The 14,668-nt window shown below is 48.5% G+C and overlaps 1 protein-coding gene across 4 annotated transcripts in view; it reads left to right on the top strand.

Moving 5' to 3' along the window:
• The window catches only part of LOC110589285 (nebulin related anchoring protein), a 70,008-nt gene that overhangs the window by 48,743 nt on the left and 6,597 nt on the right, over nt 1–14,668 (top strand). For all 4 annotated transcript variants that reach the window (XM_021699811.1, XM_021699812.1, XM_021699810.1 and 1 more), the window contains 8 exons: nt 1,237–1,341; nt 2,481–2,579; nt 4,469–4,573; nt 4,927–5,034; nt 5,909–6,220; nt 11,884–11,988; nt 12,771–12,869; nt 14,401–14,505. In XM_021699811.1, coding sequence (XP_021555486.1) covers nt 1,237–1,341; nt 2,481–2,579; nt 4,469–4,573; nt 4,927–5,034; nt 5,909–6,220; nt 11,884–11,988; nt 12,771–12,869; nt 14,401–14,505 — 1,038 coding nt within the window. The remainder of the gene's footprint in view (nt 1–1,236; nt 1,342–2,480; nt 2,580–4,468; nt 4,574–4,926; nt 5,035–5,908; nt 6,221–11,883; nt 11,989–12,770; nt 12,870–14,400; nt 14,506–14,668) is intronic.

Here is a 14,668-nt window from a genome sequence, read left to right as displayed (position 1 = left end):
CCTCTGGCCTCAGGTTGGACTGGGGGTTCTTTATGGTGCTTTGTACATTGCCGGGCTGCCCATTTTCTGCAGTAGGCTATGCTCTGTTCGAAGAGGGTGGGGTCAGAGTGGACCCACTTAAAGCAGAAGAGAGTGTCCGGAGGAGGGCAGGACATCGGGCCCCAGAGATCCTTCCTGGGTCCCCGCAAGGAGTTTTGGAGGCCTTGATGGGCCTCCCACGTGCATTTTGAGCTCATGCCGCCTGTTTGCTGAAGCAGGTGGCCCGGGAGTGTTGGGAAGCATTGAGGATTTCCTTACTCCCGAAGAGAGCCTGGATGTCTCCCTTTAACAGGCAGCGGCGTCCTGTTCGGTACTCCCCTTTTTTCCCAGCTTGCTGGGTTTCTGTGCAATGGGGTTTGCAACTAAGGGGCCGGGATTGGAGGGCAAAACACTGACAAAGCCTGTTTCCTGGTCTGACGGGGCCTGGAAGCAGAGGGGTGCTCAGATCTGGGTTTCTGTCGTCTGTTCGAATCTGCTGCCTGTGCACAGTGTTTACTGGATGACATGAACTGTCAGGAGCCCCAGAGCAGCTGCAGGAACGAGGGAGCTGCCACGCTCAGCTCTGGGCCCGTGTGTCGCCTGAGTAGAGCCCTCGCCTGCCCTGCCTCTCATCGTGATAGCAGTTGGAAGGCAGAATGCCCAGGGGGGCACGTTGGTGGCAGCAGGGGTGTGAATTTGGGGACCCTTTAAACTGTCAGCCCAAATCACTCAGGTACACGCACTCGCCCCTACCCGTGATAGACTCAGGCCTGTGCCAGATGATTCTGGATTCATTTATTAGTTCTTTCTTAAGCCATGATTAATTAACGTTACCCTCTGCTGCTGGGTTTTGTTTTAGAAGACCTATTAAACCATCATTTCCACATTTGCCCCAAGACAACTGACTTCCTAACTACAATCCGCTCCAGCGTTTATTTTCTGAGAGCCCACGTTAAGATAAAAACCCACCTCTCATCCCTCTGCCTCTCCTGAGACAAGTGACAGCAGAAAATCTTTTGTCCTGACCTACGTTTTTGTTCCCCCAATGAACATTTACTGAGAGGCGCTGTGTGTGCGCTGAGGATGATCTCTCTGCAGAGACTTGGCGTGGCCTTGCGTTCTAATTATGATGTTGTCCTGCCGTGTGTCCTCAGGCGTCTCTTTGCTTCCTTGTCCTGTGAGTTTGGCTTTTCTGATGCCTTGTGTTGTTTCTCACAGAATCTGTACCGGTCAGACCTGAACTTTATGCGAGGCGTTCCCTGCATCATTCCGGGCACTTTGGAGATTGAAGGGAGAAAGAAAGCATCTGAACTCATCAGTGAGGTAACTGGGGACCCTGGACGGATGGGTGATGGGTGTCAGCCTATTTCCACGGCAGAAGTACCTCCCAGCACTCAGCTTGCCGCTCACTGCTAGAGCGAGCTAGCTGTTCAACTTAACAATGGCGACTCACGGCATTACCTCTTGCCGGGCCCTTCTTCTTACTAGATTCTCCATTCAGATTGGATGCCATTTAAGGCAGCTTTGCAAATACCAAGCCGGTTCTTCTGTGAACCCATAAGAATTATTCATTGGCTCGTAAGATCTGCTTTCCTAGGGTACAGTGACAAGAAGGCAGGCCTTGGAGATCAACAGATGGGGAGACTGAAATTCTAGGCCAGCACTCATTTGCTGTGTGACCTCCAGCCTGTCACCTGCCCTCTCTGAGTCTCAACTTCTTAATCAGTCAAATGGGGGTGCTCCTACCTCTCTCATTTAGTTTTTAGGGGATTGACATGAATAATCTAAGCAACTGTGCTTCTCTGGTGGCTGGGAAATGATTGTTATAAGCTTGGTGATAATTTCATGGTAAAAATATAGAAGTCTAGGATTCTAAACTCTTTGAACGCCTGAGGAAACTTAATTACACCTGCAAGGGCTCTGGGACTTCCACTCGCTGTAGATGCAAGGACAGGAGGGCATGATGGAAGGCACTAGAAGTATCAGGTGGGCTCACACATTGATTAGGTGCTCTGAGAAAACAGGACTGGCCTCACCGTGGGAGTTTAGATTGAACTTTGTGCTTCCCTTTTCCAGTGAAATCTCAAAAGAGAGTGGTTTCTGAACCTGGTGGTGCCTCAGAATCCTCTCTGGAACTTTAAAAAAACACAGAGGCCTGGGCCCACGGACAGTTGACTGAATCCTGGTCTCCAGGGTGGGATGCAGGCATTATGTATTTTTTTAAGCTGCGCAGTTGTTTCTGGGATACCCCCAAAGCTGAGGACCTCTGGGTCTCCCTTGAGCAAAGGTCGGGAGCAAAACGTGGATTTCAATAGTCACATTCACAGAGGCCGCAAGAGCAGGTGTCAGACTGGGTTCTGGGGGATGGACTAGCAGCTGCAAAGTGAGGTTTTATAACTAGCACTTATAGAGCTTGTTCTGCTTCTGGTTTTATGCCTTATCAAGTCGTCTTCTTCCCTCAGAGTAAATACCGTCAACATCCCCAGTCATTCAAGTACACAGCTGTGACAGACACTCCCAGCCTCCTTCATGCAAAACTCAGCAACCAGATTACCAATGAGGTAAAATCGGATGGCTTTGGAATGGGCTTTTAAAAAACTGCTAGATTGTTCAAAATATGCTTGAATATTTGTGGGATTGGGGCTGGGGAAAAACACAAGTGTTTACATGGAATTCTGGAGAGAAAAGAACGTCCTATATGGAATGTAAACATTTTCCAGAAGGAAGGAAGTCCTAGTTGGAAATCAGGTTTAGTCTCTAGCCCCACGGGCAGTCACAGACCAGCAGCACAAGTATCCAAACCTCGGGCCCCACCCCAGACCCACTGAATCCACAAGGTCATTGAGCAGGATCCTCACAGGTTTCCTCTGCGTGTTGAAGTTGAGAAGTACTGATCTGTTGTTCATCTGTTCCTTCTAGGCTCACACTGGCTAACTGCATTTATACGGTCGTTCTGATGATTAGTAGAGGGAGGATGTGTGGTTACCCAGGGGTGGTTATGTAGTGTGGTGTTTGGTAGCCTTCTGGAATTTCTGCCTCCTCCCCTCACCTGCTGTTTGCTCACTTCATTTAATCATCCCTAGCGAAGGGCATAGAGGGGAAGGAATCTCATGACATCAGCCCCTTTGGTTCTACTTTTTAGTGGCTCTCTTGCAAGTTTGAAATAGAAATTGAGCTTGGCAGAGAATTAAATTTGGCATCGTCCTTAGTTTTAAACATTCTACTTCTGACTCTTTTAGAAGTCAGTTGAGATTTGGCTATTTATACAGTGAGGTTCCACTCTCACCGTCAAAAAGTAAGACACAGCAGCTTGGGATAAGAATGCTCCCAAGGGCTTGTGTAGCGATGTTCTCAATTTTAAATTCCTCTGGAGCCTCTCCTGCCTGCTGTGTGAGCCAGATGCTGTGGGGTAACAGTGCCTTTCATGGTGGCCTCTGGCCTCGGAGAACTCACCAGCCACAGACCCATTTCTGATCATGAGAACAGGTGTTTCCAGAACTGGCTGAGGCCTCAACACTGGCATGAGTTCATTCATGGGAGGAGCCGGGGCTTTAGTAAAGGGTGCAGAACAGGGCTTGGGAGCCTCTTTTCTACCAACCAGAGCTTCTCCTAAATTTCCCAGATTGGTATTTGTTGTCTATACACCACATCCTCAAGGGAAAAGCCTACAATGAGAAGAACCTTAATGACATTCCTAAATGTGCTTGCTTTCCTTGGCCTATTGTTGAATAAAGTGTAGAGGAGGGAGAAAAAAAGAACACCTTTTTCTTTACCCATCTTAGGTTCTCATTGGGGAATCTGTCACCAAAGACAGATTAACAAAACAAAAGCATATGAGTTTATTTAATATGAGTTTTACATGATATGGGAACCTTCATAAGGAGACGAAGACCAGAAGAAATGGTTAAACATGAACTTTTTTGTACGAGGTTTGATGAAGAGTAGAAAGTCATGGGAAGATGTGATAGACCTAAGAACAGGGGTGCACTTAGCAAGGTCTGTTCCCTCAGCTTCCTCTCAGCAGCCCTTGGTCTTCGGCGATAAGGATGCTCGTTTCCTCTGGGTGTAGGGAGGGCACCTCTCATAGGAGGCTCTTATGACCTGCGTCAGGAGAGGAGAGGAGGAAGAGTTCTTCTAACACCTGCTGCGTCTCACATTCCTTCAGCTTAAAGGACTCAGGACGCCAAGGTGCCATATTTTGGGGTAACCTGTCCTGAGCCCCGTCAAAAGCAACTTGCAATTCCTTACATATTCCTTTTATATCACTCAATTTGACTCATGAAAGACTGTCTTTATTGAGAGAAAGATCTTCCCCAAGGCAGAAGGTGTACCCACGACACGGCGAGGGGCCTTCCGCAAACCTACTTCCCACTTGCAAACGAGGGACCTCCAGCATTGCAGAAACACACAGCGTTGTCTCCTTGCTTGTTCTTTCTTCTCTTTTACCCAGCGCCTCTATAAAGCAGCCGGAGAGGATGAGATGCACCAGTACACAGTGACCCTGGGGCTGCCCGAGTTTGTCCGAGCGAAAACAAATGCAGTCAATCTGAGTGACGTAAGCCTTTCTTGTTGCTGAGGCTCAGACAGGCTCCAAAGCTGCGTATATCTGTGGCTGTGATGGGACCTCCCACTGACCCTTCTGGGGTTCCCAGAAACTTAAAAAAAAAAAATGTCTTTTCGATGCTCTCGGTAAATATGCCTTTTCCCAAGTGTGTAGTGTCCAAATGCGTCAGCACGCACTACAGCGTATGGGCTGATGAGATTGTCTTTGCAAAAGAGAGAGCTTTTGCTCGTCAGAAATTGATTCTGGAACCCTGTACTACAAATGAAAGGGGTAGCCTTTGTTGGCCGATTCATGTAATTTTTTTTTTTTTTTTTAAAGAAGATCTACATGTGTTCCTACTGCAGGCAAAATACCAGGAGTCTTGGCGTAATCTCCGTGCTCAAGGCTACAAGCTGACAATAGACGCTCTCCCCTTCCAGGCTGCTCGCATCTCTGGAGATATAGCCAGTGATGTGAGTTGAATGATATGACCTTCCATCTTGCCTAATTTCTGTTAACTTCATGTAAAACAATGTCTACGGCTGATTTTCCTGAATTAAAGCAAATCTATCACCCTGTGAGACAGGATGTCACCTGCAGAATATATTAGTTAGAAATGAGATTCTTTGACGGAGGGAGGGAAAGAAAGGCTCTGTTAATCAGAGGCTAAATTCAGGCAAAGGTCTCCAGCAGGAAAGAGACAACGATTTCTTTCTAATTGCAGTGTCTGGGCCACAATCCCCACCTCCCCCTCCCTCCGCCGGTAACACGTGCACTGCCCAGCTTCACCTGGAATTCGAAAGAGAACTCGCTATAGAAATCGTAACCCAGCCCTAACACAGCTCCCTCTTGGCTCTCTGTAGTCTCACACATGGGTGTGAGGATTTGCTAGCTGTGTTTCAGCCACTCTGTTGATAGCATCATAGCTTTGGGACATGAAGGTGACTTTCTCTTTCCCACAAACAAATCACAGAAAATGTGGACTTCAAATAAATGGATCCTGTCTTTTGGGTTTCATGTTTTGCCAAGTACGCACGGTTAAAGCACAAGTTTCTCTTTTACCTTTTTGATAAATTCCTTTTGGCCATAGGACATGTTAAGGGGAGTGGGCCCCTTCTTTGGTTCTGAGGATCTGGTTTTAATTAGATAGGAAGAATGGAGCAATGTTTTAATTGTTCATCCCCCAGGGAGGAAGCACGCTCTCAGGCCAACCTCGCTGTGGTTTTTCTTATAATCATCACCTCCTCGAGTAAGAACAGGTGACTTTTCTAGGGTCTGCAGTGAAAACGCGCAGGTGGAATTTAAGCAGGCTGAACGCCGGCCCCTGACGGTGGTCCTCCCTTGCAGTTTCTCTACAGACATGACTTTGTGAAGGAGCGGGGCAGGCTGATCGGGGCCCGGAGCGTGAGCGACGACCCCCGGCTCCAGCACTGCTGGCAGGTGGGTCAGCTGCAGAGCGAGCTTCAGTACAGGCGGAGGGCGGCCAGCAGCCATGCCCAGTGCCACCTGCCCTTGGACATGGTGCATCTGGTCCACGCCAGGAAGGCCCAGGCCCTCGCCAGCGACCATGACTACAGGACACGGTGCCACGAGTTCACGGCTCTGCCAGAGGACCTGAAGATGTCCTGGGCCAAGAGAGCTCATGCCCTGCAGAGTGAGGTAGGGGGCCTTCGGGCTGCACACTAGCCCCTGACCTTCCTCCTCCCACCAAGACTGGGTGTAAATCTCTGCTTCTTCCTTGGCCTTTCCGACACCCCCCCCACCTCCCCAACCAAGACTTGCTGGGTCTCTATGTTAGGTCATCTAGGTTGGAATCAATCACCTAACAACTGTTTCTTGAGCACCTACTATGTACCAGGCACCATTACAGGCCCTGGGCAAACCACAGTCAACAAGAGTCAAAAAACTGCTGTGCTCATGGGGCTTCCACTACATGGGAGGGAGACAGAATGTGGAAGTAGGATATGTAGTATGTCCGATGGTGACACATGTTGTGGAGACAGACAAAGCATGGCAGTGGGGAGGTGTGAAGGTGTGTGTGGACCTGCACATGTGCAATTTTAAATTGGGGGTGGGGTCCGGGCAGTTGCCACTGAAAAGACATTTGAGCAAAGACCAAAGTTGATGAGGGAAGGGGAGAGCACTCCAGCCAACAGAATAGCAAATCCAAAGGCCAAGTCCCTGAGCTGGAGGAGCCTCAGCTTATTTGAGTGGGTGAGTGAGGAGGACGTGGTCCGGAGTGGGGTCTGAGAGAGCTTGCGGGCTGGATGCTGTGCAGCAGGGTGAAGGTCATGACCAGAAAACAGTAGATCCAATCATGGCTGACGCTGACCGACTGTCATTACTGTCCCTCTTGCTATAATGCCATGAGGCGGGGACAGTGGTGACCCATCTTTTACAGATGAGGTCATGCAGGAGACGCCCAGGCAGCACTGGTCCCAGAACCCACGATCTCACCCATCTTGCTTTTGGGAAGGGAGCTCAAGGCAGTGGAGTCATGCTTCCTACAACCCTGGTGTAGACACAGACTCAGAAGGGAAAGGTCCTCACCCAGGCAAGGGCACCAAGCAGGTTGGTGGGGAGCCCCTCCCACACATGCTGGAGTCAGTCCCATCCCCCTCCACTCCTCAGCTTCCTCTACCAGGACGTGCTAACGTCGACAGTGTGGGCGTGGTCAGCACGTATGAACGTGCTAACGACACAACGTGGGCGTGGTCAGTATGTATGAAGCACGTGCTGTGCGCCGTCGCTGTGCCACGAGGTCTTGCACACATTGTCTCTGCATGCCTCCGAGCAGCCCCACGAGGAAGGAACTCTCACTTTAGAACACAGCCCATGGGACTGTTGTCACATTAACCCTTCCCATCCGTATCGGGTTTCTCAACTCCAGCGCCCTGGATGTCCGGGGCTGGAGAATTCTTTGTCGTGAGCCCCGCCCTGTGCCTTGCAAGCCTCCCTGGCCTCTACCCAGGAGATGCCAATGGTGCCGCCCTCCCCCGGGACGACCATCAAAATGTCTCTAAATGTGGCCACATGTACCTGGGGGACAGTGGAGCGCCCAGCTGGCGGTTGAGGACTGGTCTACATGAAGCACCCAGCGTGGTGCGTGGTCCATAGAAACATGCCAGTAAGAGTTGGCTGTTTGGATTGTTCTCTCCACCAAGCCTGTCGATTCTGGTTGTCTTGAGGGCTGCGACTGCTCTTAGGTTGAATTATATGGCACAGGCAGAATATTATAAACACATAAGTTGGGGTTCCTTATGAGTCAGTGTGGTCGTGATTTAATGATCACCTAATTATTCATCACAATTTGCTGGAAGAACAACATCACAGGGTTCACGAGTAAGTCGAGTGTGGAGCAGGGGGACCTCATTGGGCCCCATACAGAGGACGTAGCTACCAAGGAGCTCGCCCTTGTTCTACTGGAAAGGCCTTCCATTTGCTAGATGGCCAGCCTGCCACCTGCAAGAATAGCTCATGGCCTGACCCTCTGGTCAGAGGGCCGTTCCTGGGAGGGGAAGGGGGAAAGAAACCTCTGGGGTGGGGCAGATCTCAGAGGGAGATACACGGGTCATCTGGAAGAGGCGAGGGGGAGCTGGGCCAGGAGCCCGAAGATGTTCTTTGGAAGCCCCACTTTGTCACATACTGGGTGTGTGTCCTCGAGCTGTCCCTTCACTTTCTAGGCCTCCATCCATCCAACAGAAGAGCAAAGAGGGTTGATTTGATTGGTGACCTCAGATTTCAGCGTTTGTGGATAGATGTTTATAAGACGGTGGTGTCAATATATTATCAGATTTTTTTTTTTTTTTTTTGCTAAGGGGGGGAAAAAAAATAAAAAACACCCCAGGCTAAAATTTTTATCACAATTTTTTTTTTTTTTTTCTGAAAAGAAAGCATATTTTAGCACTAAAACAAGTAGGAAGAACAATCTAAAAAGAAGAGGACTTTCTAAGAAATGGTGGTTGGCACTCTGAAATGGACATTTTATGGGATAGGATATGTATTAATATTTTGAATGCTGAGAAACTGTTGCTTAATTTTTTAAATCACCATATTGTGCTTCATGCATTGCTTTATAGACTTGAAGTTTGTTAATTTGGGGGGTGTGGATTCCAAGATGCTATGAACAGAGGACGCCCCATAACGTCTGGCTGGTTCTGAGGCTTCAGTTTTCTTGTGGTCGTTATTGAAAATCTAATTTCATGTGGTTATGTTGTATAGAAAAAGGAACAAAGGCTCCACGTGTGTTCACTCTATTCGGCAGAGGCTGGGGGAGGAATAGCACCCTTGGCCTGCAGCTGCTTCTCCTGCCCTCTCCTACTCAGGCCAGAAAGAAAGCTGTGGGTTGGGCTGGAGGAAGCCAAGAGGTGCTCACCCCTAGGGCAAAGGTCTCAGGCTGTGATCGCTCAAGCCATGTATGGGTCATGCTTGCCTCTGGAACATATCTGAGACACAACACTCTGCCCAGGGAATGCTCTACCGTGAATGGCCATGATCTTGCACAGGGGCTGTGGGGAGTCCTGAAAAGCACCTGCAGGGACTGTCAAGGGGACAGCCCTGACCCCACATTTTACAGCTGCATGGCCTTGGGTAGACTCCGTAAGCTCTCTGAGCCTCCGTTTCCCCATCAGAAACAAGAACAATAACAATAGCTAAAATGTATGGAATGTTTATTCTGGACCGGGCATTTGCTTCAATATTTTGCACAAACTATCTCATTTAGTATCTAGGTACATACTGACATGACTCCCCAGTTTTATAGATGTGGCGACTAAAGCACCTATGATCTTTTTTTAAAAAAATATTTTATTTTCTTTATTTGAGAGAGTGAGAGTGAGAGCACAAGAAGGGGTAGGGTCAGAGGGAGGAGCAGACTCCCTGCTGAGCAGGGAGCCCGTTGCGGGACTCGATCCCGGGACTCAGGGATCATGACCTGAGCCAAAGGTAGTCGCTTAACCAACTGAGCCACCCAGGCGCCCTTAAAGCACCTATGATCTTAAGTAACTTGCCCAGGGTCACAGGCTGGCGGGGAAATGACTTGCTCTAGACCCCACCGCAAGTCAGAGGCGAAGCTGGGCTCTGGTCTCTGGACTCTTGGTTTGGTGCTCTTTGGCTCCTCCCGGTGGCTGGATTAGGAACCCAGGTGCTCTGGCTCCTAAGGGTTCTCTTAAGGACCGTCTGTCTGGTACACCCAGAGGACAGCTGCCCATGGCTCTTCTGAGAATCTGAACAGTCCCTTGAACACCACCATTGTTCTGCAGACAGGTATAGGAACCCCGCCTTTGCAGCGTGGCGTGAACCCTGCATGAGATGAGTCTAAAGCAAACCACACCCTCTGCAAGAGGGCGATTATAAAGATTTTCATTAATATGACAAATATACCTCCTCCCCTGGTCTCCTCTGGGTCCAGTTGTTGACACTGGTGGAAATTGGGGACCCAAAACTGCAGCCTGTGCTCCAAAACGGGGGTGCCGGGAAACCCCACGTATGAATCTGAAGGTGGCCTCCAGGTCGTAATCCGTGCAAGGGAAAGCAACAAGACTGCCATCTGGGGAAGCCAGGTGCAGTTGGGCAGCATGAGAGGTCTCTTATTATCTTAGAATCCTTCTTCAAAACCATCTTTGGGTAGCTGATCTTCTCGGCTCCCCTCCTCTCTCCCCCTCTTTCATCATGAAGTCCGGGGCAGGTGTGTTGTTTTTAGGGTCTGCGTGAATAGTCAAGCCTGGCCTGGGAGCTGAAATATCAAGAGACAATCCATTTATAAGAGAGTCTGAGGCCCAGTCAGATCTTTGGGGAACCTGCATCTTGCTTTCTGACTTCCCTGCGATTGTACTGTTCAGCTCAACAAAAGGCAAGTTGAAAGAGTGCTCCCCACTTCATCTTGCGTATGAAAGGAGCAAGGCCCGGCTGTGAAGAGGCCCTGTAGGATTATTCTCTCTAACTTAGAAATTTATCCAATTTTCTCTGTTCTTTATCAGAGTGGAAGGCAAAAGCTTTGCCGGTGTAGACCGAAAGATCGCGGCATACAAAGCAATCTTACTGACATGGGGTTTTGAAACCTGCTCCTGAACCTGAGTGACGCCTCCCTTCACCAGTCGGAAGGCAGAGTGGAATTTGCACAGGGGCATTAACCAGCAGACAGTAGATCAGAAACGGACCCTCTTTGAGGCCAGCTGTGAGGGACGCTGTGAATCCTGAAATGAAAGGAAACTAAAAAGGCCAGAAGACTGGTTTCTGGAGTGATATTTTGCGTTACAGCAGAGCTTATATCTAAATTAGAGAAACGCTATCAACTTCGTTTAGATCCAGATTTTAGATTTCCTTAGCGAGTCCTTTTCCACCCTTAAAAATGCCTCATTTCCATAAAGAGAAGAAGAAAAGCATTCCTGTGACTGTCTCGTCCTAGGTAATGGTGGGCAGATCGTGGAATGGTAATAAGATTTAACGTTTTAGGAGACTCCTAATCAGACCCATTGTCCTACTCACTGCTTAGGATTTTCTCCCGGGAATGCTGCTCCAGTTCTAATCTTCTGAGTCCTTAAAATGAAGAAAATGCATAAGGCCCAGCCCATCTTTGTGATATAAGCAAATCCTGAGCCAACAGTGGGAAGGGGAGGTAAATCCAGGCACAAGAAAGTTAAAATGGCTCACATGCTGTAGGCTGGTTGTATCTAAGTGTGTGTGGTTCTTAGAGTCCTGCTGACATTGTCTCTGCCCCCTTGCTCCCACCCCACACCCCCCGCCACCAGACAAAACCAGATCCAACGCATCAAGTGACTTTTGCTCCCAAGGCCTCTCAGGTGTTCTCATGAGAACAGAAGGGTTGTCATGACCTTCAGCTATCACAGAGAGAAACTGAGTCACATTTTGGTGAAGCGATTTGCTCTGAGCCCCAGCCAGTCTGACCCAGAACTCTGGGCCCTTTGATCACCTGAAGGTGGGTAAAACTGTTCTATTTAGGCAGGCAGGCAGGTAGTCGCCTCGCTGCCAGAAGGAAACAGAATAATCCAGGCTGATGCCTGGGCTTGGGTGTAGATCTCCACTCTTTAAGCAATCGTGTGCCTCCATTACCTTGGCTTCTAACCCTGCCCATTCACAGGTGGGGCCTGCTTGGATCTTCTGCATGATCCATTATTTAATTCCTGGCGGAGTGCACAAATTCACACAGTTCGACTTAACGATATGCACAGTGCTCTCCAAATGAAGACGATGACATGTTACGGTGAAGATGAATACAAATGCTATTAAAAATCAAGCACCTTGAAATAACCCGACAGTCACTGGCACTCTGTTGGTAAAAACCAATGATCTTCTTTCCACAGTTTCGTTACAAGTCAGACCTGATGGGCATGAAGGGGACAGGATGGCTGACACTGAGCTCCCCACAGCTGGAGAGTGCAAAGAAGGCTGGAGAACTCATCAGCGAGGTACCACTCACCCAACTCTGTCATAAATGCAACCTGGTATTTATTTCCTCCTGAAGAGGGAAACTGCTTATGGGATGGAAACCCCAAGAGGGCCCCATGGCCACTGGACCCCCACCATTTTTCCTGGTCTTTTGCAACCCAGTCATAAGACAAAACAAGATTTCCCTCCAAATGAGTTCACTTGCTGGGGAGTTAAAGTCATGTTCCAGACTGGGCAATGAGAGACAGATGATGCACTAGAAGATTCTCAGTTGGTACATCAGGTCGTTATGAGCTAAGCTGGCCCATTGTTTTCTTGGGCGCAGAATTTTGCCATCCACCTACAGAGTTTACGCAGAGTGTCCAGTGTCTGGGGTTTTCTGATTTCAGATGGCATTACACATTGCAGAGGGATGGTTACCTTTACTGAACTGCCCACCATATTGGGGGCCTGGAGATTCTGCCCTGGGGAAGAATCTCCTCCAGGGTGGTGCTGCCTTCTTCCATCTCTTAGTAGCTAGGCTTACTTGGACAGGGTCTAAGGACATTGATGCTGAGTCCTTCCCTCTACTGAATTCCTTTATTGTGATACGCCTTGGAATGGTGCAGGAGAGTAAACATTTGTAAAATACTCCTTATCACAGAAGCAGCTTGGAGCCCTGTGAAGTACCCACCAAGAAGAGAGACTTGTTTTCCAGGAGTGTCATTAACACACCTGGTACTGAGTAGGTCAGGTGAAGCTGCATTCAGAAAAATGCATGGTATTCAACTGTTTCGTGGGAATCTGTGTCTTTCTCTTACAGACCAAATACCGTAAGAAACCAGACAGTATCAAGTTCACCACAGTGGTTGACTCCCCAGACCTGGTTCATGCCAAGAACAGCTACATGCACTGCAATGAGGTGGGTATGTTTTCATCACCAACCCAGGGGTGGGTGCCCAGGAGTGGGTAGTGCTGCTCAGTACTCAGTGCTTAAGAGCACGAGCTTGGGTTAGATGCCTACTACCTGGGTGATTTAGGGCCAGTTACTTGCTCTCTCCTAACCTCCATTCCCTTATTTGAAAGGAGGGCAATGATAGTGCCATTTCATGAGATTAAGTGAGTTAAATGAGAATTAAATAAATAAATGTATGTGAAGCTTTTAGCAAGTATGGGGAACGTAGTAAGTCCTCAATTTATGGTTGGTTATTATGGTTTGGTTCATAATTACATTATGGTTTGATTCATAATTGTAACAATATTAATACTGCGTATTATTGATGATCTTTTACTAAACACTAGATGAGATACATCTTAATTATTGATAGATGGTAATGGAATTAAAAGCTGAACATAACCCAGTTAGAAAAAAAAAAGAACAGCTATATTAAAAGCTTTTTTCTGCTTCTACTCTCTCTGTATGATTTAGCCTCATTTCTTCTCTCTTATATTTATTTCGAAGTATAGGAAGTTAAATATTTTTTCTCTGACCTCGTCAAGGGATTTGATTTTGCACACACAGTGACAAAGCCGACCCCCTGGTCACAGAGTCCAAATATACCGACAGGTTCACGTTTGCGAAGCCCAAATTGAATTTGGAAAAGGATCAGAATATTCAATACTATATTTTCCTCTCTAAAAGTAGATGAGACTCCATCCCTTCCTAAAATTCTTTGCAACTCTTAGATCTCTGCTCTCAAAATAGCAACTAAGAGAAAGCTTGAGTTTTAAAATTGTGTCTTCCTGGGACCCAGGTAGACTCTGAAAACTTTAATTTTCTGAAAACATATGAAGTCCTTTTAGGGTTAAAAAAAAAAGACTTATTAGCGGTTGTGTCTTTTTATTATTCCTATTCACATCAAGCAATAAGGGCATTAAGACATCTCGGTACTAGTAGAAAGCTTGAACAATGCTCAATTGCAAAGATTTTCGAAAGAGCCCCACACCTTATACTGTTTGTAAAACCACACAGGTGTGGCCAGCCAGGATGTTGGTTTGGGGCGCATTTGGAGCAGATCTTTTTTTTTTTTTTTAAAGATTTTATTTATTTATTTGAGAGAGAGAATGAGAGAGAGCACATGAGAGGGGGGAGGGTCAGAGGGAGAAGCAGACTCCCTGCCGAGCAGGGAGCCCGATGCGGGACTCGATCCAGGGACTCCAGGATCATGACCTGAGCCGAAGGCAGTCGCTTAACCAACTGAGCCACCCAGGCGCCCTGGAGCAGATCTTGATAAATATTTTAAACGGGGTCTCCTTACCACCAGCCAACCCTGCCTGACTCTGGGCATGTGGGCCCCCTCTGTCAGATGGTGGGTTCTGGAGGGATGCTCTCCGGGTGCAGGGCTGGGTTCTGCTCCCACGGCGGGCACGCGGTGGGGAGGGGCACCCTGCTTCTCACCATAACCTCAGCCAGCCCCCGTTCTGCATTTACCGGGGGCCTGTCTCCCCCACAGCGTCTGTACAGGTTGGGGGATGTGGAATCCCTGCACAGATACACACCGATCCCTGACCACCCCGATTTCGCCAGAGCCCGGCTCAACGCGCTGCATCTGAGTGACGTAAGTGAAGTGATGCTTTGTGTGGCACGCACCTCCTGCAACTGTATCTACACCCAGACTGGACTGTATTTGTCGGGGGGAGAAAAATCCCAGGAAGGAGGGCTTGAGACGGGAAGAACGCAGGGCCGAGAGTGAGACAGACCGCATGTGGGACTCTGAGCCA

Source organism: Neomonachus schauinslandi, chromosome 6, assembly GCF_002201575.2.
Source record: "Neomonachus schauinslandi chromosome 6, ASM220157v2, whole genome shotgun sequence".
In the NCBI taxonomy this organism is placed as follows: domain Eukaryota; kingdom Metazoa; phylum Chordata; class Mammalia; order Carnivora; family Phocidae; genus Neomonachus; species Neomonachus schauinslandi.
The sequence above is the reverse complement of the archived record's forward strand: the minus strand, read 5'-3'. Positions and strand labels throughout refer to the sequence as shown.